Genomic DNA, 20410 nt, shown 5'->3' on the forward strand with positions numbered 1-20410 from the left:
GCACACCATGCTCTGCTTTATGGCCACACTGCTGGACAGTAACTTGGGTTGAATCTGTTCCTGCTGCGTGTAGGGAAAGATGGGCTGGTCTGTGGTGTCCTTTGCCCTGGGCATGTAGATATAAGCCCTATGTCTTGACCTGAATCCTGGCATAATTGCTATTTTCTGGATGCCCATTCTCCAAAAAGGAGATTTATGTGAATTTAAGTCCAGCCAAAGGGTCATCATTTGGAACATGGTGACTTTCCCTTCAGTGGAAGTTTTGCCTGGTGAAAAATTCAAATATATCAACATTTACCCTGAAAACTGGTGACAAACGTACCCTATTAGGGAGGAATGTGAGAAAATGGGAGTGTTAGCACCACATGCTGATGTACCAAGACAAGAATGCAGCTTATAAATATCTCCTAATAGTACAAACATTTTATTTACAAACTGACATACAAAGAAAGATGAAGGAAACCCATGCAGGCTCAGCACTGTCTGTGGGAGCCCTGCAGAAACCTGTGTTAGCCCAAGCTCTGGTGCTCAGCATGAATTAGTGCTGCTGGGGCTCGTTACCAGAACAGAAAGCTTTTGTCTCTTCTTGTGCAGATAAGCCACTGTTTTTCATGCTTCCACCAGCTACGAAATACGAGGACTACCAGCATTTGTGGCAAGTAATCCTTGCCTTCTCTAAACCAGAGCCAGGAATCAAATGTACACAAGAAGGTTGCTGCAAAGTGCCCTGCTACATTGATAGAGGCTGCTTGTCACCTCCCAGATGCCCTGTGCTGGTGGAAAAGGGTAAGACTCAAGAAAAAAAAATCCTTAAGAAAGAGAAGCCCCTCAGCTATTATCTCAGACACATATAACACTTTCAGTTAAGGTAGAAGCCCATATTTTCACTCTGGAAGTTTAATTATCTGATACTTTCTCATTATAACTTTTATTCATTGTTCTATTGCTTTACTGAAGCATCTAATTTCTAAAGGTGTGAAATGCTTAGCTTTATGCACAGATAAGGTAAGGAGTATTGCTTCTGAGGACAGGTTAGGAAACATTGACAGATAGGACAGGGGACTTGGTCAAGGCCAAAAACAAGGTCTGTGCTAAACCAAGACAGTATGGCACTTAGATCCCAGGCACTTATTTTTTCACTTTAACCTGTGATCAGCATGATTTCTGGAGAACATTTCTATTTTCATGCCAGAAAGATCATCTGATGATTTCTAAGCATCTGCTTTCTTGGATGTATGCACTTCACTGAGGGTTTTAGGCTTAGATTCACAACTGTACTGTGATGAAGATGGACTAGCCAGCTCAGCTGCAGTAGCTGTCTGTTTCTGCACACTGATCCTGTTCTACTGCACTAAGCTGAAGTGGACCATCTCTTCTTCTCTGTGGACTCAGAGGTCACATACATGGGAGCTACTGCAGATGAGCTGCTGTCACATAACTGGAAAAGATGTGAACTGACTCACGTGCCAGGTCTCTGGTTGTTTAGTGACAGCTGAAATGTTTCAGGTTACCTATGGGTCTTGAAACCATTATCGATTTATGGAAAATTCAACTTTCTCTGTCAATATTACTATGACCTGGTAAAGAGACCATAAGCACAGACTGATTAAATTGGATTCACGTTATGAAGAAAAGCCACATAGAGAGCAGAGGCAGGCAGCGGCTCCCAGGGCAGCCTCTCTGTCCCATCAAATGCACTCCAGCCCAGCGTCTTCATTGTGCGAGCAGTTGTTCACACCCCAGTTTGTTTTTTCACAGTCCAAAATTGAATACTCATGCCCTCTGCAGTTCACGTCATCAAGCCAAATTTCTCCAGTGCCTTTGGAAGATGAATTAAACAAACAAACAAACAAACTGTTGGACTAAAAAAAGAATATGTTTGTTTTTTTTCTAAAGAGACCCCTGTGGACAGCAGGGGTAGGTTGGGTTGCACAGCTGGCTTGCTGGAAATCAAGCCTTTGGGCACAGTTCAAGCAGCAATGGACATGCAGCTACCCCATCCCAATGGAAATGAGCTGCCCCTTTCAGAAGATCTTTGCTCTCTTGCTGCTCATGTAGAGGACCTTGCTATGGTGCTTTCTGTGTGTACGTAAACTCCCATGCCAGGCCTAGGGAGGTGAAAAGCTGGTGTGGACTCACCTGCTGTGGCTGTGAAGGCATCGATCGCACGGGTGTATCCCAGCATTCGACAGACCACAGTGGCATCTTGGGTGCTCCAGCCATCGTCACATATTGTTCCCCAGGACCCCTTGTGCAAGATTTCCACTCGGCCTCTCCTGCCCCCTCCCGCAATTCGTACAAAAGGACTCAAGCTGCCTGACAGTTCAGAAGAGAAGAAAATAACTCCACTGGTTATATAGGCAAGAAGAAAAAAGCATACCGAAAGACAGAAGCAGTGACTGCTCAAACTGGACGAATGTTCCCATCCCCATGGCTGTAGCCAGGGCGGGACCACAGGTTACTGGTAACTCATAGAATCATAGGATCATAGAATAGTTAGGGTTGGAAAGGACCTTAAGATCATCAAGTTCCAACCCCCCTGCCATGGGCAGGGACACCTCACACTAAACCATCTCACCCAAGGCCTCATCCAACCTGGTCTTGAACACCGCCAGGGATGGAGCATTCACAACCTCCCTGGGCAACCCATTCCAGTGCCTCACCACTCTCACAGTAAAGAACTTCCTCCATATATCCAATCTAAACTTCCCCTGTTTAAGTTTTAACCCGTTACCCCTTGTCCTGTCACTACAGTCCCTAATGAAGAGTCCCTCCCCAGCATCCCTATAGCCCCCCTTCAGATACTGTAAGGCTGCTATGAGGTCTCCACGCAGCCTTCTCTTCTCCAGGCTGAACAGCCCCAACTTTCTCAGCCTGTCTTCATACGGGAGGTGTTCAAGTCCCCTGATCATCCTCATGGCCCTCCTCTGGACTTGTTCCAACAGTTCCATGTCCTTTTTATGTTGAGGACACCAGAACTGCACACAAAACTCCAGGTGAATCCAAACAATTCAACACTCTCTCCTGGGTCTAGGGACACCAAGCTCAGAGCTTGGACCCCTTGGTTCTGGTAGCCTTGCTGCAGGTTAACCAGTGTGCACAGGGGGCAAGTTGGTCCTGATTTCAGATAGCTTCAATGCCAGAGGGCAAGTAGAGAAGAAATAAAAGTCCAGTACCTGCTCCTTTTTCACCTTTGCTCCCTTTTGTTCCTGGTGAACCTGTTCCAAATTAAAAAAAAGCAAATAATTGACAGCTGTTCAGGGAAAAATTCAGTTATTAACTTTTCCTGAATAATTGGGTAAGTCAGAGATATAAGGTCTCTGTCCTCTTGTAGAATGCACCCCCTTAAGTGACTAAGTGAATGTAAAAGAAACATGGCAGGAAAACTAGTATACCATACAGCAAAGTCTTACTAACATGTGACTCAAGAAAAGGACCACTTGCAAAATCCCGTCCACTCACTCATGGGAAGCTTATCTTATTCCCACTGCTACCTGCAAGATTACATCTCTGATAGCCTTTGGACTTTCCAGAAGCAGGCATGGTATCTCCCAGAGTACTTGCAGGAAGATCTACATCTTGGGATTTGCTCTCCAGGTACTGGCACCGAGCAGCAGAAAGCCACTCCCAACAGTCCTCCACATTTCTGTGCATCATCCTGGTCTTGAGAGCAGGAGTGTTTGAAAAAGACCCAATGAGCTCTTCCCCCAGAAGCTACCTCCACAAAGCACACATTGCTGTCTCCTTCCTGGGACCAGGAGATGACACCCATGTAGAAGGGAGTCCCTAGCCCGGAGTCACCCCAATTACATTTTTACCCTCCTCCAGAGGCAAAGCTCCACAAGAGGAGTGCATGGAGGACCGTCACATAGGCTCTAGTTTATTTTATGTTTGAGGACTCTTGTACTGTTCTATGTGAGCAATTAAAAGAAAAACCATCTGTAACACTGGCTGCTTCACGTGGTCTATTGCAACTACTGTTTGGTGATTTTTATTACTACATTATGGTCTTATGGTTTGTGGAAGCATTCTATGATCAGAAGGGAGGGGGTAAGGGTTGGGAGTAGCTGCAGTGTTGGCTCTTTTGAACTATTTTTGTGTCCTACAATTAATGAGGCATGGTTAAATAGCACTGGTGTTTCCAATTCAGTGTTCCTGACTGCCATGGGATTTATCCCAGCAGTGTGGTATGCTGCAGGATGTCTCTGTACCAAGTAAAGAGGAGGATGGCTTGTTCCGGTTTTCTGTGAGTTCAGGGATTTGAGAAAATCTAATATATCTATTTACTTGCATATCTGTCTGATCTGTCTGACTGATCTGTCTGCTGAGTTCCTCCGAATGAGCTTTGTTAACATGCTTGTGCCAGTCTGTGATGTGGAGTCCCAAACCTGAATGCACCATCAGCTCTACAGACCCCATGGCAAACAGACTTACCAGGGAATCCATGGTCTCCCTTGGCTCCTTTTACTCCTGGTTCTCCTTTTGGACCCTGATTGCCATGATCACCCTTGCTTCCTTTTTGACCAGTTAGGCCTAGGCTGCCTGGGTGGAAAGCAAGAAAGTCATTGCCTTTGTCCCCTCCCAAGGAAGGCACGTGACAAGCATTTCACATTGATGCAAAGAAGTGAAATGTGATATTTAAAGTGCTTTGCGTCATCAGACTAAGTCATGCTGTCAAACAAGGGTTTACCTGGTGGGCCCTGGTTTCCCTTTGCTCCTTTTTGCCCTGGAAGACCTAAGATCACCAAAACAAACAATATTATAAGACAGATATTTATACATTTATAAAAGTGTATGCAAACTAGTATTTGTAATGGATTTCAACTCATCTAGTTCAGCTGTCCACACCATAGGCATCTATTTCTCAAGTGGGTTTCTTATTTCCCATTATACGCAGTGCAGACCTCATCAATCAAGAAAATACAGGCAATGGAGAATTGTCTTCTCCTGAAGTCAATCAACTTCTGGTCGTTTATTCCATATCCTAAACTCCACTGATGGGGTAGAAACCATTCCTCCAGGTGGGTCTTCAGTTACTGTATAGAGAGCCTGACATGTACATTTAAGTGCATTAGACCTATGTAAGAACATAATGCTGGGCCGGGTGACTCCCATCCTTATCATTCAGGTATCAATGAAAGTAGAAGGGTGCAGCACTTGGACCTTTGTCACCTCCTAATGGATATAAGAGGTTGTGTACACTACATAAATTCAGGGTTAAAATGGTTGATTCAAGAGAAATACATGGGAATAGGCTTGTACTGCAAAATGTCACCCTATCATTTGGGTGCCTGAGACAGAGAGGTGGCCTTTGTCAGATGTAAGGTCAAAGAAAAGGCCTTTTTGTTATGTGCTCTAAGTTGGCCTGTGAAGATACCTCTTCCTGCAATGCTACAGAGGAGCCCAGGACAAATGCTTGCTGTCTTTCTATGCTCAATAACCCGTCCCCACCAACTTTACAGGCAGTACAATTTGTCTTTCACTCCAGTAGGGAGGTTGTTGTTTGGTTCATCTTAAAATGCTGCTTTGTGCGTTTTCTATTTACACAAAAATGTAGGCAACATCACCTCCTTGTTCATCTTACAGAAACAACTCTTCCAGTGAACAGCTAACACCCCAGCAGAGGCCCAGGCCCAATATGGCATCCTGGGATGTGTTGGGGCTCCAAGAACAGGACTCAACAAATCTCCTTGCTGTTGTAGACCCCTTTCCAGTGTCTGCATGATGCATGTTGTCAACCCTGAACATCTTTTATTCTCCTTTCCCTGGTACTTCTTTGTCTCCCTTTTCACCTCTGAGTCCTGGAATGTCTGGTATTCCCAAAATTAAAAGCAAATCAGTAAGGGTGAAGCCATCACACAAAGTAAGACCAGAGTAGTTGCTCAGTGAGTTACAGGTTTCAGTAGTGTTGTACCTGGACTACCACTGGGCCCCAGGTCCCCCTTCTCCCCTTTCTGACCAGGTGTGCCTTCGATTCCAGGAATTCCCTGAGGTCCCTGTGGTCCGGTTACACCTTGAGGTTGAGCAAAAGCAGAACATATGAAATGCAACACGACATATGACAGTGAAAAAAAGAAAGTTCGATCACCAACCCCTGCTCTATGCAGATCGAGTTGACCCTATGAAGGCAAAACTGTCACTGGGTTTCTCAGAATTGCAATCCTTTCCTATCAGCACTAGTCTTAGTGGTTCAGTGAGTGCTGGTCTGGAGTGAAAGACTGTCCTTGCAGACTGTCAGCCTTGAAAGGCACGAGTGCTGTCCTAACAGAGCAGCCACTTTCTGTTCTTGTGTGCACACATGTCAAGAAAGAGGACATGACCCTCCATGGTACAGGACCCTTCTTTCCCACTCATTCTCCTGCACAGTAAGCAGGGTCCAAATGAAACAGCTAAGGCTGTGGAATGATTTTACACAACACTGGAATGTTTTTTTAATCTAATCATCATCTTTTACACATGTTGGGATCTAGCCTTGTCATGAAGCATCATCTAAAAAAAGACCAGTATCATATTTCTACAGAAAACTACATGTTCTGTATGCTTACCTGCCTCTCCTTTCTGCCCAGGACGTCCAGGCTCCCCCATGCTACCTGTAAGAACATCCTAGCATCAGTGCTAATGAGGCTTAGCCACACACTTCAAGTAGGGCAGCCCTGCACCATGCATATGTGCTGTGTCCTCTGCACTTACTTACCATTGAAACCTGGCAGTCCTGGGACTCCCTGCTGTCCTTGAGGACCCATTGGTCCAGGGGGCCCAGGGTACCCCTTCTTTCCCGTTTCACCTTTCTGTCCTTGAGGACCTATTGAACAGCACAGCGCATGTGTATAAATTTTTTTTTTTTTTAAATAAGCAAAATCAAACTGAACAAACTTATTCATTCATCTCTGAAGGAAGTGGAGCACCTCCGTGTAGCTGCATAAGTAGCAGAGTTTGGCCTCAAACCTGCATTTGCCATTGAGTGGCATTCCCTTAAAGCTGTAGGAGGACAGGACTGGATGGCACCTCAATAGTCTGCCTAAGCCACCTCCAGCTCTGCCAGACTGTCTGGCCAGATGTTTGTCTGACCTGCTGTTAAAGACTTGCAGTGGTGCCATGACACTTACCCAGTCTATTCCTCCAATTATCCCTACCACTAGAATGTTTTGTTCTCTAAATACCCATTATTGCAGTCTGAACCCTTCCTTTCTCCTAGCCACAATGGAAACGGAGGACAGTGTGTCCCACTCCTATGCTTCCAGAGAATTGCCACGTCTTCCCTTAGCCTTCTCTTCTCTGAACAGCTGATCAGCATGGTCCCAAAGAACTGAATTAGTTGAAAATGCCTCATTTAAAGACGCCTTAATCTTTCCGATACAGAATGATCCCACAGTCCTTGCCTTTCGGTAATCCTACTTTCACTTTCCTCTTCTGGAACAACTTGCGCTAATAAGTGCACTGGAGCATGTGTGGTCTGATGGAAGATCTGAGGAAGCTCTAACCAACCTGTCCAACTGTCCTCCATGGTCTGCACCACACACATCTGCTTCCTTTTGCTATCTTGCTTTCAGGTGAAGCCCATGTGAGACCACTGAACAACAGTATTCAGAAGATGCTTACAGAGGAGAAACACTATGCTTAACTCTTCTACTTAAGGTGTATAAAAGTCAGGGTTATATATAAGATATAAAGCTCTCAGAAACAGCTTTTATCCTACTGGAAACAATTCTGCTTTAATGTGGAATAGGCTGATAATTGAATACTTGTGGCTTTCATTAAACAAATGTCACTCTACAAAGAGACTTCCATGGTACAGAGTCAACAATTTTCATGCCCCCTTCCCCCAGCCCTCCTCTGGGAGCTTTGCTGGAGTTTGATATGAAATGAAGTCCCTTTAGATCAGGTTCCTGTGTCCTGCTCCCTCACTGAGCAGGGCTGCCTGTATTTTGACAAAATGCTGACCTATGGAGACTTCTTCTGATGTTTTAAGTAGAATGAGTTTAAACAGGAGAATCTTAAAAATTTTGAGGTAATGAAGAAGTCTTACCTGCAAGACCCATCTCTCCTTTCTTTCCTCCCACTCCTGGTTCACCACGTGGGCCAGGAGTACCAGGATCTCCTTTACTCCCCTTCTCACCCGGCAGTCCACGTAAGCCTGTGAGGACAACACCACTTTTTTAATGCTTCATCAGGTGTTGTATCTAGTGAATGTCAGCAGCAGGTCATGTGGCTCAGCTGCGGGCACGAGCCAAACTCTGCTCTATGTTTGCCTGAGAGTGATGCTGGTGGCAGTGGAGAACTGGCCCACCATAACCAGTACACGTTGACTTTTAGAATAAGATTTTTTTGAGCTAAGTTTTGCTTTTGTCCACGTTCATTAGTTTTACATATGCTTATTTCTTTCAACTCCAATGACATTCCCATTGACTTACACCTTGACTGAAGACAAGATTGCCCATAAAATCATCCATAAAGCCACTTTATATTCATCCAAAGAAGTAATTCAGGTGTCAGAAAAGCCTTACCTTGGAATCCTTTTTCTCCCTTTATCCCTGGTAATCCCTGTATCCCTGAGAAGTAAAATATATATATCAGACACACATCATCTGTTCATAGTAATGGCTAAGAAGAGATGAATTTTTTAATCATCACTTGTGCACACTGCTTCAGTCACCACTGAGGCCAATCTTCAACTGGCAGGGACCAGAACAGCGTCTTGAATAAAGACCATGGATCTTGGTTGAGTGCATGGCTGGGCAGCAGCCAGCTGTCCTCCAGCCAAGCCCAGCTCATGGGGACCTTTGGGGACGTCTTTCCTGAAAATGCACAGAACTGTTTGGGTTCTCATATATAGTAATGGTGCTTGGCAGGAGATGCTGGTTCAGCATTGTAAGTACAGCCAGAAAAATATGAAAACATGATTTTTAAAAATTTTATTAGTTTGGGTTTTTTTTTCTTTGGAAAACCTCATCAGTGTAGCCAAGAACTAGGGATGGATGAGATACAGGCCTAACCTAACAAGGATTGCATCTTAGATCATCATCACTGGATCTTTAGATCATTATCATTGGATCACAGAAACTATTTCCTAGTCCAACCTCTGCTCAAAGTGGAGCCAACATTAGATTAGCGCTTGCGGCATCCTCACAATCTGAAGATATTTATCTCCTGCAGCGAGTGTAGTTCTACCCAAAACCCCCAGGTGCCCAGGGCAGCAGCTTATGTGTGACTGTGTAGGGGAGCACTCACACCCAGCTCATTCCTGTCTGTGTGATCATTTCCTCTGGGACAGAGTGGGCAAGGTCGCAAATCTGCCACTGTTACACACACTGTTTAGCTGTGGCCCTGCAGAGCAGGGATTAAGGAGGTCTCTCTGAGTTGTCCTGGAGTGACCTGGACAGCAGGACTTGGTATGTATGGAGCAAAAAACCCAGCTATCCTCTGGTTGTAGCAGGCACATAACCTCCTCACGCATCCTCTCTTGTCTCACATGGAGATTTGAGATGATTACTGCAGATAACCCCTGAGCTTTTCTGGTGGGGTAGCAGTAAGGAGACAGAGCCAGAGTTGTTCCCCTGTGCTGGTCACCAACCTCTGTGGCAGCACTTGGGCAAGCTGGGCTCCTGGGGGATCACTCAGAAGGTGCAACAGGTCCCTTATGGTCAGGGCACTGGGTGTCTGTGCATTGAGTAGGATATGGGTCTAGAGACTGAAAGTCCAAACACTCACTTCAGGTCTCTTAGGGGGAAAAAAGAGAAGGAGGAAAAGTTGCTTACGGCTCATTTACCAACATACCTGGTGGACCAGGATATCCTTGGCGTCCAGGAGGCCCTGAAATGAATATTAAATGGATCTCTTTCAGTAGTCATCACTCAGTGTGGAACATATCAGTATGGGGTTGATAGGCTTGATGTCTGAGCTGAGGACACTACCCTTTCAGAGGGCACCCAGAGCCCAGGTGTACAAGTTTCAGGAGGGGAGAGCCCACCACTGTATGTGCAGCTGCAGCAGGATCCAGGGAAGCTGCACAAGGCTGTGCTCTGGCTTCCCCACATGTGTGAAGATCCCCACCCAAGGCATCTGAAGCAAGTGTCCAGCCCTGGGCACTGGGACATCAGCAACTGACAAGAGGACCAAATCTTGCCCCAGTCGCTTGTTCATCTGAACTAGGTTTTTAGCCAAGCTTTTCCAGCAGTGCAGAAGAACCAGCTTTCTCCACTATACAGCCAGCATGGAGAAATGGAGCTATACCTGCAATCAGGGTGATGTTGCTCATCATCATCATCAGGTTTGCATTGCTGCTTTTAATTATAGTGATTTCCTCTTCCATGCTTCTCCTCCAGCCTTCTCCTTCGTTTCCCATGGGCTTCTCTCTAGAGTTTCTCTCCAAATGCAGTTTGCTGGGAAAGAAGCTTTCCACGATCTCTTCTGTAGAGGAGGTATTTTGTTCTTGAAATTTCAGTATCTCTCTCTGCATCTTAAAAACTGAGGAAACAAAAGGCTCATGAGGTGAATATTTCCTGCCTGATCTGGTTGGGAAATGGCTGTTCGGCACGGCTGCTCCTTGGCACCCTTGAAGGATAAATACCACCACTGTTTACCTGGGGAGGTGATTTTAATGTGCCAGTGCTGCAGACAAGAGTGCAGCCAGGGGTGCTTTTGCAAATGCAAAGCACATATATGGGGTGGGGGAATGGTTTCCTGCAGTGGCTGCTTTGACTTGCTGTGCTGTAAGAGGAACAGCCATGCTCCCTTAGAGGTTTCCTATCTGCGTGCTCATCCCCAGTTGCCCATGTCCAGAAAAGCTGTCTTTTGATGTCAAGCTTGCAGTAAGGTTGCAGCCTTACCTTTGTATGCCAGCAGCCCCTGGCCAGCTGTCAGCAGCAGCAGGTAAACGCCGAGGACTGCCCAGGCACAGCATGTAGATGGCTTTCTTTGGATTTGAGGCTCTAAAACCCAACAGAAGTAGGCTAGACATCATCTCACATAACTCCTGCTACTAACTCCCTTCTCTTCCAGCTATTTAAGGCCTGGCCACAATAAATTAGCAGTGCTTTTCAGCGACAGGGAGCAGCAAGGTCCCTCTGCAAGGCTGCCATGCCCTGCAGGCAAGGCAGGCTGCCTTCCTCTCACCCAGGCTTTGCAGTTCGATTCACTTGGCCATCTTTTCCTTAGCCAATTTAACCAGCTCACTTCCATCACAACTCAGCCCAGCCTATAACAGCATGCTGTAGCTCTCCCATTTCTGCACCAATAAACTGTTTCCATTGCTTTTTTATATCCTATGGTGTCATTCAAAGAGGGTTGAATGCCCTCTCCATCAAGAGCGACACATACATGCAATTGCAGCTATGAATCATGTATGCATTGAAACAAATGAAAAAGAAATAATAAATTGAACTGCAGAACAAATGAAAACAAGCTGCAACATTTTAAACAAATTGTCACCAGCAAGTGTAAAAGAAATAAACTGCTTTGTTGACTTTTGGGTTTTAGGGAGAAAAAAAATCAGAAATATTTATACCTACTTCAAACATTCACTGAGTTGCCTTTAGTTGAGTTTTTTCAAAGTAATGTAAGGAGGAGTTTAAAGTCTTGGTTTTGAATGAGTACAATGGTTTAATTAGTTTTACAATAGAATGGTTTAGTCAGCAATGAAATATTTATATTCAGCTAAAAATTCATACACTTACATTTTTGTATTTGTTCTGGTGATTACAGTATCTCAACTATTAAGACATGAAAGTTTTATTCACTGAAATTAGGCATTTTCTAAAATAGGAAAAGAACTAATTTTTTGTGATTCTCAGCATCAGCTTTTGGCTAGAAAGGACATTTTCATATACTTCTCATTTTAAATGGAAGATAATTTATTAGGAAAATCATTATTAAAGCAATTTAATAGGCAGTACAAATATAATATCTCATTTTTGTGTACTGCTTTTTAATAGATGAGATAAAATCTATACTAATCCATTTAATAAAAAGAATCCTTACCACTTATCTGAAAGGTTGTGGTAGCAGCTGAAGCAAACCCAATCTTGTCTGAAATGCTGAAAGTGTTCATATCACTCGAATTTCCATCTTCCCCGTATCTGTCTTTAATTTTCATGACAAATTTCTTGTGGCTAACTTAAAGCCTTGTCAGATTATGGACAATAAAGAAATGAAGGGACTTCCTATCTGCCTCCTGATTTGATGTGCTTTCTGATATGCTTTTCCTATCTACTCAGTTTTTATAAACTTGTGAGAACTGTGATGTGGTAATTTGAACAGTTCCTCAAAAAATCCCACAGCTAAGATATTCAGCTGATTTTGTGCACTCACTTGGGGACACCATGTCCATGGAACCTTGGGTAGGATCCTGCAAGACATTCAGCCCTGAGTTATTCAACATCTGTGCAGTTTGCTGGGGTTGGGCATGGAGCGGTCATTTTGCTTCTAGCACAAATAAACCTCCTTATGTAGCCAAGAAGATCCCAAGTTCAAAATTAGCTTGGAGATCCATCCCCTGGGAAGGGAGGTACAGCACTGCATGCAAGTGAAAAGCACAGTAAATTGCACCAAGATTACACTTTAGTGATGGTATGGAACTGTAGGGCAGGGAGGGAAAGAATCAGGAGGAATTGTGAAGACAAGCAAATGATGGTGGGATGGGGATGCTGAAGCCCAAATGGGTTTGGGATAAAATGGAGCAGAGACACTTGCAGCCCACTTGCCAAAGCTCTTTTCAGGACTCTGCTTCCTCCCTGACTGATTTTCCACACCCTCACACACAGATCCTACCACCTCATCTCTGCTCTCATCCTGTAAAACCTGTGGCTGTAGACCTTGCTGTGGCATTTGACATTTTGGAGTCTCCGGTTGTGCCAGGGTTGATTTCGATTTTGCAAAGTGAAATGACTCACCCGAGCTCGCAGGCGAAAGCCTTTGGTAGGCACTGGGCAGAGCCCTTTGCACCCATGATGCCGCTGCCATGTGCTGCCCTACTGGAGGCTCAGGACAGTCCCCATCACACGGCCATCTCCTGGGCTGCGGGTCTGTGCTCACCTGCGTGGCTGCTGGGTCCTCAGTGCTTTGCGCGGCCATGGAAGAAAGTGTAGCGTGAGCTTCAGGTGGAAGTGAGCTGGAAATCCACACCCTGACAGCCCAGTGCTGAATGAAGCCTTCTGTTCTGCACCTGTCTCTTAAAGGCTTACATTAAAAATATGTGGGGATTTTTACATCCACTTCTGTGCTTTCCTTTCAAAAGTGCTTGTGCAGCTGTGATCTGGTTTGGCACCAGCAGGGAGGAAGAGGAATCCTCCATTATCATATATTCTGCCACACACTGCATAGGAATTTGGATAATTTACTTTATTGTGAGTAGCTCAGAACTCTCCTTGAATTAGGGTGGCCTGAGAGGTTACCACCGATCAGCTGGACCATAGTAACTACCTGTGCATCTTCCCCACTGGGGTAAGGGCTCATACCCAGCCCATATTTGATGGTTTGGGTGGATCAGCTGACTATTCTGTGTGAGCCTGAAGCCATCTACTCTTGCTGGTGCAGGTGATGAGCTGGGCATGACTGTACTTGTGTTGCCAAGTGGATATTTAGGGATGGATGTGATTCAGGTGCACACAGGGAGCAGATTTACAGTAGAGAGGCTTTTAAAAACACTTCTAGGCAAATCCATTCTACTTCAAAAGTATTAAAAAGAAGTTTTCAGAAACTATTCTAAAAGGCAAAAGGTGCAATGAGAACTTTGTGCCCTCCTCCCTGAGAAAGAAGTTCAGGGGGTATGCTTTCCCATCTCTCATGATCATGCTGTGACCATGCCATTCTCAATGCCCCAGGTAGCATGGGTGCAAAAGCAAGGGTAGAGACCCTCAATTTTGACAGTCCTGATCTGCACTGCTTCAGGGTTCAAAATCCAGTTCTCCACTTAGCTATTTCAGGAGGATCCATAGCAAAGTCATGATTGAACCCAACTTTGCCCACCAGTTGTGGTTGCCTACACAGCTGGTCAAACTTCATTTTCTGCTTATTTCCAGTTGATGTAGCCCCATGCAGCTCTGTGTGCTGCCACATTCCTATCAGTCAAGTGAGCATCTGGCTGCCTGGGATAGTTATGGTGTGTTTCTATCTGGATATCAGCCTCCATAAATATGTGGCAGATTTCCCTGTGCACGTGGTGCTGGGGGGCTTGGCCATACCACAGACATTGGAGATCATGTACCAACATGCTTGCTTAGCCATTGCGTGTGCTTACTCCTTCCACCCTGCTTTCTGCTGTCTTTCATTTCTTGCTGCACCATCACTGACTGCCGCAATAGATTGGCTCTGATTGTGCAATTGGGGTTACTAAATCAGGAACGAACAAAATAAAAGAAACTGCTGATTCAGAGCAGTCTTCCTAGGTTGAGGGCTTGCTGAAATGGGATTATTAATAGAATAACAGTTTCCATCACATTACAGGTCATGTTTGGTGAGCCATCAGCCTCACCCTCCAGGCTCTCTGCTAGGAAGTTCTGGTCCCTCTCTGTCCTGCTGCTAATTCTGCCTCCCCTGAAATACTCTGATTACGTCTTGGGGAAGAATCTGAAGTTCTCCGGCTCGTCCTTTCCCTTCCTACACTTGGACATAAGTGGCTTGTGCTGGGAAGAGGGTGCTTTTATTGCAAAGATGCACTACATCTGAAGCAAGTTTTATAAACAGATCACAAGTGTCTCAATGGCACAGGCCTGGGTTTAACTTCTGGTGAAAGCAAAAGAGAGAGCCTTGTCCCTGGTCATTCCCACTGCCTTTCTCATGTCCTTTCACCACTGTTGTCAGCTGCAGGTGTTTGCTACCACAAAAAGCTCATGGCAGAGCAGAGACAACACCAAACTCCAACCTAGCATTAGTTAAACACAACAGTTCCCAGCAGTGATACTTCCAGGGAACTTGAACATGTATTAGCCTCCTCAGGATAAGCATTTACCCTGAAAGAACTGAGCTTGAGATGTTTTAAAGATTTTTTTTTTCCTAAGAAGATATCCTAGCTCAGAGCTGTTTCTCCATTTATCCACAAGACGGTAATTTTTCCAAAATCATCTATTTGATTGCAGACTGTTTTAGGAATAAATGGGCAGAATTGTGGGGGCTTTCCTGCCCCACCAAGCATGAGGAAAAGAAGATGTAACAGCACAAACAGGTGTCATGTCAGGTAAGCCAGGGCAGCAACCTCCACCGTTTCTGCTGTCCCCTCTAGACGGAAATGAGAGTGACAGCCAGAAAAGATGACGGTCTACCCCTTATTCCAACGCCTGCACAATTTTTTTCTGCAGATGGGCTTCAAAAACCAAAGAGTAACCCTACCCACAGACCACACTGCTCTCTCACATAAACAATTAGCTGTGGTTTGACCTGGGACACAGCCCATAGATGCACATCTCAAAGCCAGCAGTGACCAGAGCTGTACAATTGCCTCTGCAGTGGTAGGTTTGTTTGTAAACTGTCTTGGTTTTCATTTATTTTACTTGATTTTTCAGTCTTTTCTCCTTTGGGAATGAACAAGGTTGGTGAATTTTAACACACCAGTCAGTTCTTGTGGTAGATTCACCCTGACCACCGGCCAAACACCCCCCCCCAGTTTGGGTGGATGTTTGTTCACTCAGTTCCCTCTCCCACAGGATGGGGAGAAAATAGAAGGAAGGTGACTAGACCCACAGGTCAATATAAAGACAGTTTAATAGGGAAAGCAAAAGCTGCACTTGCAAGCAAAGCAGAAAGAGGAATTAATACTTTACTTCCCACTGGCAGGCAGATAGGCAACCACTTACTGGGAAGCAGGGCCTCAGCATGCATGATGATTGTTTGGGAGGACAAATGCACTAACCGCAAGCATCTCCCCTTCCTCCTTCTTCCCTTGAACTTCTATTGTTGAGCTCAACGTCATATGGTGTGGAGTGTCCCTGTGACCTGTTTGGGTCAGCTGCGTCCCCTCCCAGCCTTTTTCCTGCTCTCATCTGTGCAAACACTGCTCACCAATAGCCAAAACACTGGTGTGTAACCAACACTGTTTTAGCCACACATCCAAAGCACAGCACAAAGCTGTTTTAGCCACACATCCGAAGCACAGCACTATACTGTCTTGGGCTGATGTGGAGAACATTACTCCTATCCCAGTCAGACTCAGTACAGCTCTCCAGTATGACAACATTTATGCTGAAATGCCGTGCTCTCCCTAAAGCAGGACCAAGGACTTTGATACTCATGGACATTGGGAAGCACTGTTGGAAGAGATGCCAGATTTTGGTTCTCCCTTGTGAGTGTCCCACTGACTGCTCGGCTCAGCCCTGGTCAGCACACCCTGAAAAAAGTAGATCCAGCTGTTTAAGAGCAAGAAATAATGTTGTATGTGGAGAGTTTCCATGCAGAAGAGAGACAGAGGCAAACACACAAGATCTAAATAACCGTGATTTGTGCCAGGGCATTTAAACAAAGCGTAAGCCAGGTCCCATATGGGAGCTGGAGCCTTGTCCTGAAGCCCCCTGTGTCCCTGCATGCCCAGAGCTGTGCTCAGGGGGTCCATCTGCTACAGTAGCACCTAGGCACTCCTGGGACAGTGGAAAAGCACTTGTGCTAAAGCAGTAAAACCCCCTAAACTGCCTGGCTGACATTTCTCCTTTCTAGCTTGATGTGTTGCTTGGCTTTGTTGTAGAGATTGAAAACAGATTTTCTTTTCCTTCTATGAGTTATGTTAATTTGTGTTTCATCAGAACTTGCCTCTTCTTCTCCTTTTCTTCTTTTCCCCCTTTAGGCTGAACCCAGCTGCACCATGAATTCAAGGAACCACCTGCAAAATATTTTAATGACTTCAACCTGCTCTTTGAGGTGAATTAATACCAGGGCAGCCTCCACAGCATGTTGAAATAGTCAGTCTTGGTTAAACGGGCCACCCTCAAAGCTGAAAAATATGTTCTGCAAGGCAGCTGCTCCTGACAGGGAGCTCTGTTCTCAAGGTCCTTGTACAGTGTCTTGCTCCTCACCTCAGACAGTTGTTCCTATTCAGGTAAGACCTGATCCCAGAGATTAGATGTATCCCAAACCAGCTTAGAAACAGAAGGGATAGTGAGATGTGCAAAACCAGGTTAGATCTGTTAATGGTCTGCTATAAACAGTGCAATTACAGTTGAAGGGAGTCATCTCCCGGGCTCGTATTGCATATAACAGCTTGGTGCTGTAAGTGAGAAATCCGCTGCTTTCTAATGCTCCTCTCTATCAGAATCCTTTGGTTCATCCTACACATTTAACAGGGCCAAAAATACTTCTTTAAGCACAGCTCACAGTAAAGTCGTGTCCCTACATTTCTCCATCCCTTGGACTTTTAAAATTCCAGGATCATTTTATATTTGCTAAGCAGCTATCAGGCCCATCAAATGACGCTGCAAGTGCTTCTGTGGTCCCCTCTGCCCCACAACAAACAGCCCATCTAGACAAGAGTGTCCTTAACCCGTCCTCAAGAAAACTTCTGGGATTATGAGAGGTTCAGGGTCATTGTAGTTTTAGGTATTAAGCTAGGCAGGTAATGGGCAAGTCATTCAGAGTTTTATTACTGAATATTGTCCTTGCACTACCGCACATCCCAATTAATCACCTGCACATCAATGTGTTACTCTGGATTTATCTCAGGGTAAACAAATTAAGGAGCTAGTACTTGGGCTTCCACTGAAGGATGCCACAGGATGGTTTGTCTCTGATAAGGTTTCTGGCCCAAATTTCCATGTCCTGAATGCTACTGGCAAACACTTCAGCTTGAAAATCCATTAACTTGTAACCACCCCCTGCCCCTTATTCATTGAATGCAGAGTGCAAACATGTGTGTGAGCAGTTATACACACAGACTTGAAACCATCACTGACAGCAGTCCATACAGAATTAACTCAAAGCAACTGCTCTCTAAAACATGTGTGCAGTGCTAGGTATTGGACCTCAGCCCCTGAAAATGCCTCAGAATCCCCTTTCTCTTGGTGTTCTGCTGTCCCTAGAGAGCAACAACCAGCCCTGCTGTTCAAATAATCTCCTGGAATTGCTGTGGTGACACTGGGTGTTTCAGATACCCAAAGGCATGCCTTTTTCCTGTGAATTTCCTTCCTTCATGCCTGCCCTATTTTCTCACGTCCCTTTGCTGTCCTGTGCAGCTCTTCTGGGTGCTGACATGACAGCTCTGCAAAAATACTTAATTTCCTTTCAGTGACTTTCCTGCTTACCAGTGACAGCCACGTGTGTCTGAGCTTGCTCAATCTCCTGCTAGGAAATTATAAGCTCAAGTGTGAAACCCCCAGCATCAGCACATGGGGGAAAAAGTGACAGAAAGGAAAAGATACCCTTATTGAAAGCCTTATTGCCTTCCTCCAAGCACGGCACCTACAAGAAACCATAACCAGCTCGCAATCAGTGCAAACTGAGATCAGTATGGGTTGTTTTCCCTTTATTAGGGCCAATAATTAACTCCTGCTTCTCCCTTACGGTCTTCAGCAATGATAACCAATTCTAACTTCACTCTTTTGATTCTCTACTATTTCTCAAAGTTGAAGGTGTTTACCTCAGGAAGTATCCCAGGGAAAGGGAACAAGAACATGCCAGTGAGGGATGGCAAGAGTGGGGTGAAGCATCCATCTGGACAGAGTAGGGACCCTTGTCAAAGTGGTGACGGACTAGGAGAGGACAGAGCAGTGGGTGTTACTGGCTGGGAAGGGGTTGGTGTGTCTGGGGCCATCAGGCAGGCTTGCCCTGCAACACAGCTGGTGTGTTAGAGTTTGTGAAATATTTGGACTTGTTTTCTTACCTGCCAGTGGCAGGCTGGTGCTCCTCATAGTTCACGTTTGCTACCGTGCATGAATCAAGTGTCATCACCTCTTCTTTTCCATGCAGAAACAAAAGCAAAGCCCTGGTTTGATGCTCTCCTCTAAGCATCTCACAAAATGGGCTACTGCTAGTAGGAGTGACTGAAGCTGGTATCAAAAGAGCAAAGCAAATTACTTTTTCTTTGCATTTTTTCAGATGCTTTATTTCCCAGAATCTGAGTGCAAGTATTCAAATGCCTGGAGAATTACATGATGCTCAGATCTTGCCAATGGCTAACTTGCCTGAGGCATAGGCAAGTCCTTCTAGGGAAAAACAAAAAATCTTCTGTACTGACCTTCAGGTTTTTGTGCAGCTTTCTGTAATCAACAGACGTTTTCTTTTGGGAACTAGCTGGGAATTCCCTTCCTCCTGCTACACTGGTAATGCCAGATCTAGCAGAGCTGAAGCTTTTTGCTTAATAAAACTGGACTTTGCCCCATGGTCCTGACCCTTGCCTAGTTCCAGCCTTTCCTATGAAACTGCTATTTACTTCCCCACCCCTTCACCCCCCCCTCCCCCCCCCCCGAAAAAAAAAAGGTATCTGGAAGCAGTGGGTCTCTAGGATTCTCACCTTTGTGTAAGAGTTAAAAACCCAAAAGGCTTGGGCAGAGCAGCTGGAGACTTCAACACCATTAATTCATAAGTACTGCTGTTCTTGCATGCCTATGTGCTGAGGAGAGTTTTGACAGAAACCTGCTCAAAAGGGATTCAGATGCCTCAGCCTCTGTGTGTCCCATACGTGTTGCCTAGGAAGATAGGCCCATATGGAAATGGTGGAGGGTAGTAGTGGTAGAGCAAAGAATAACCAAGTGCTGTGGAATACAGAAATGGTAATCACTGAAATAAAAAAGTATGATTCTTAATAAATTCCCTCTGTTCTTACCACCAGGTAACCTGGCAGAAGGCACAATTTAAGCAAAAACAAACACCAAAACCACACATGTATATATACTTTAAAAGAAATAGAGTGAAGAGAGAGGGAAGAAATCAGTTAGAAATAGGTTTTCATTATTAGTCAAATATTTAACTCTAGCTCAATAAAATAGTAAGACGAGCTTGTCATTATTTGCCTTTATTAATGAGTCAGATATCTTTAATTCAATACAACATTCCTGATGGCATCAAGAAATTCTGCGTGGAAGCCCCTGATCTACATTCAGTGTTGTATTCAAATGAGCTGAGCTGGTGAAAATGTTCGCACTGTAGGTTGTTTAATATTCCCAAGGTGTGTGCAGGTTCAGGGTCTTACTCAGATGGTGTCAGGATCAAACAGCAGCTTTTGGGACTTGCCAGTAGGTTTCAGGTCAGGCAGGGTCATGGAAGGCCATGAGAGGAGCTGCAGTCACAGTCTCGAAACAAAGCTTTTCTGTGCCTGCTGTTGAGGACGATGGGACAGAACAACTGGAAGACATTGGCTAGAAGATCTCTGGAGCTGTGGTGGTTCCCAGAGCACTCCTTGGTGTTCCTCAATGCCACCTCCTCAACAACACTGGGGCCACTGAAGGACACCACTGGTACGTCAGGATCCCGTTCCTTCTTGGTGAAGCTCCAGCAGAAG

General features: G+C 45.1%; 1 protein-coding gene across 1 annotated transcript; it reads right to left on the bottom strand.

Annotated features, from left to right (window-relative positions):
* Positions 1 to 909: 909 nt before the first annotated feature.
* MARCO (macrophage receptor with collagenous structure) lies at positions 910 to 12217 on the bottom strand. Its single transcript, XM_057430254.1, has 15 exons — positions 11977 to 12217; positions 10827 to 10928; positions 10231 to 10464; positions 9775 to 9810; positions 8505 to 8549; positions 8027 to 8134; positions 6695 to 6802; positions 6546 to 6590; positions 5911 to 6013; positions 5761 to 5815; positions 4691 to 4730; positions 4435 to 4542; positions 3177 to 3218; positions 2140 to 2316; positions 910 to 1819 (listed from the first exon to the last, which is right to left on the bottom strand). Exons 1-15 carry the CDS (start codon positions 12089 to 12091, stop codon positions 1689 to 1691), a joined length of 1449 nt encoding a protein of 482 aa, XP_057286237.1. The 5' UTR covers positions 12092 to 12217; the 3' UTR covers positions 910 to 1688.
* Between the last annotated feature and the right edge of the window lie 8193 nt (positions 12218 to 20410).

The sequence above is a fragment of the Pezoporus wallicus genome, unplaced genomic scaffold, assembly GCF_028554395.1.
Source record: "Pezoporus wallicus isolate ANWC-B61680 ecotype Strahan unplaced genomic scaffold, APGP_CSIRO_Pwel_v1 contig_5261, whole genome shotgun sequence".
NCBI classification, from domain to species: domain Eukaryota; kingdom Metazoa; phylum Chordata; class Aves; order Psittaciformes; family Psittacidae; genus Pezoporus; species Pezoporus wallicus.

Bases quoted from the DNA above. Each gene is read 5' to 3' on its own strand.
- MARCO (XM_057430254.1), bottom strand. From the start codon at position 12,091: ATGAAAATTAAAGACAGATACGGGGAAGATGGAAATTCGAGTGATATG. The intron at 5,816-5,910 runs AACACTACTGAA...AATTTTGGGAAT, and splicing joins CCCAGTGGTAGTCCAGGTAC to ACCAGACATTCCAGGACTCA. The intron at 4,731-5,760 runs GGAGAATAAAAG...ATCTTAGGTCTT, and splicing joins ACAAAGAAGTACCAGGGAAA to CCAGGGCAAAAAGGAGCAAA.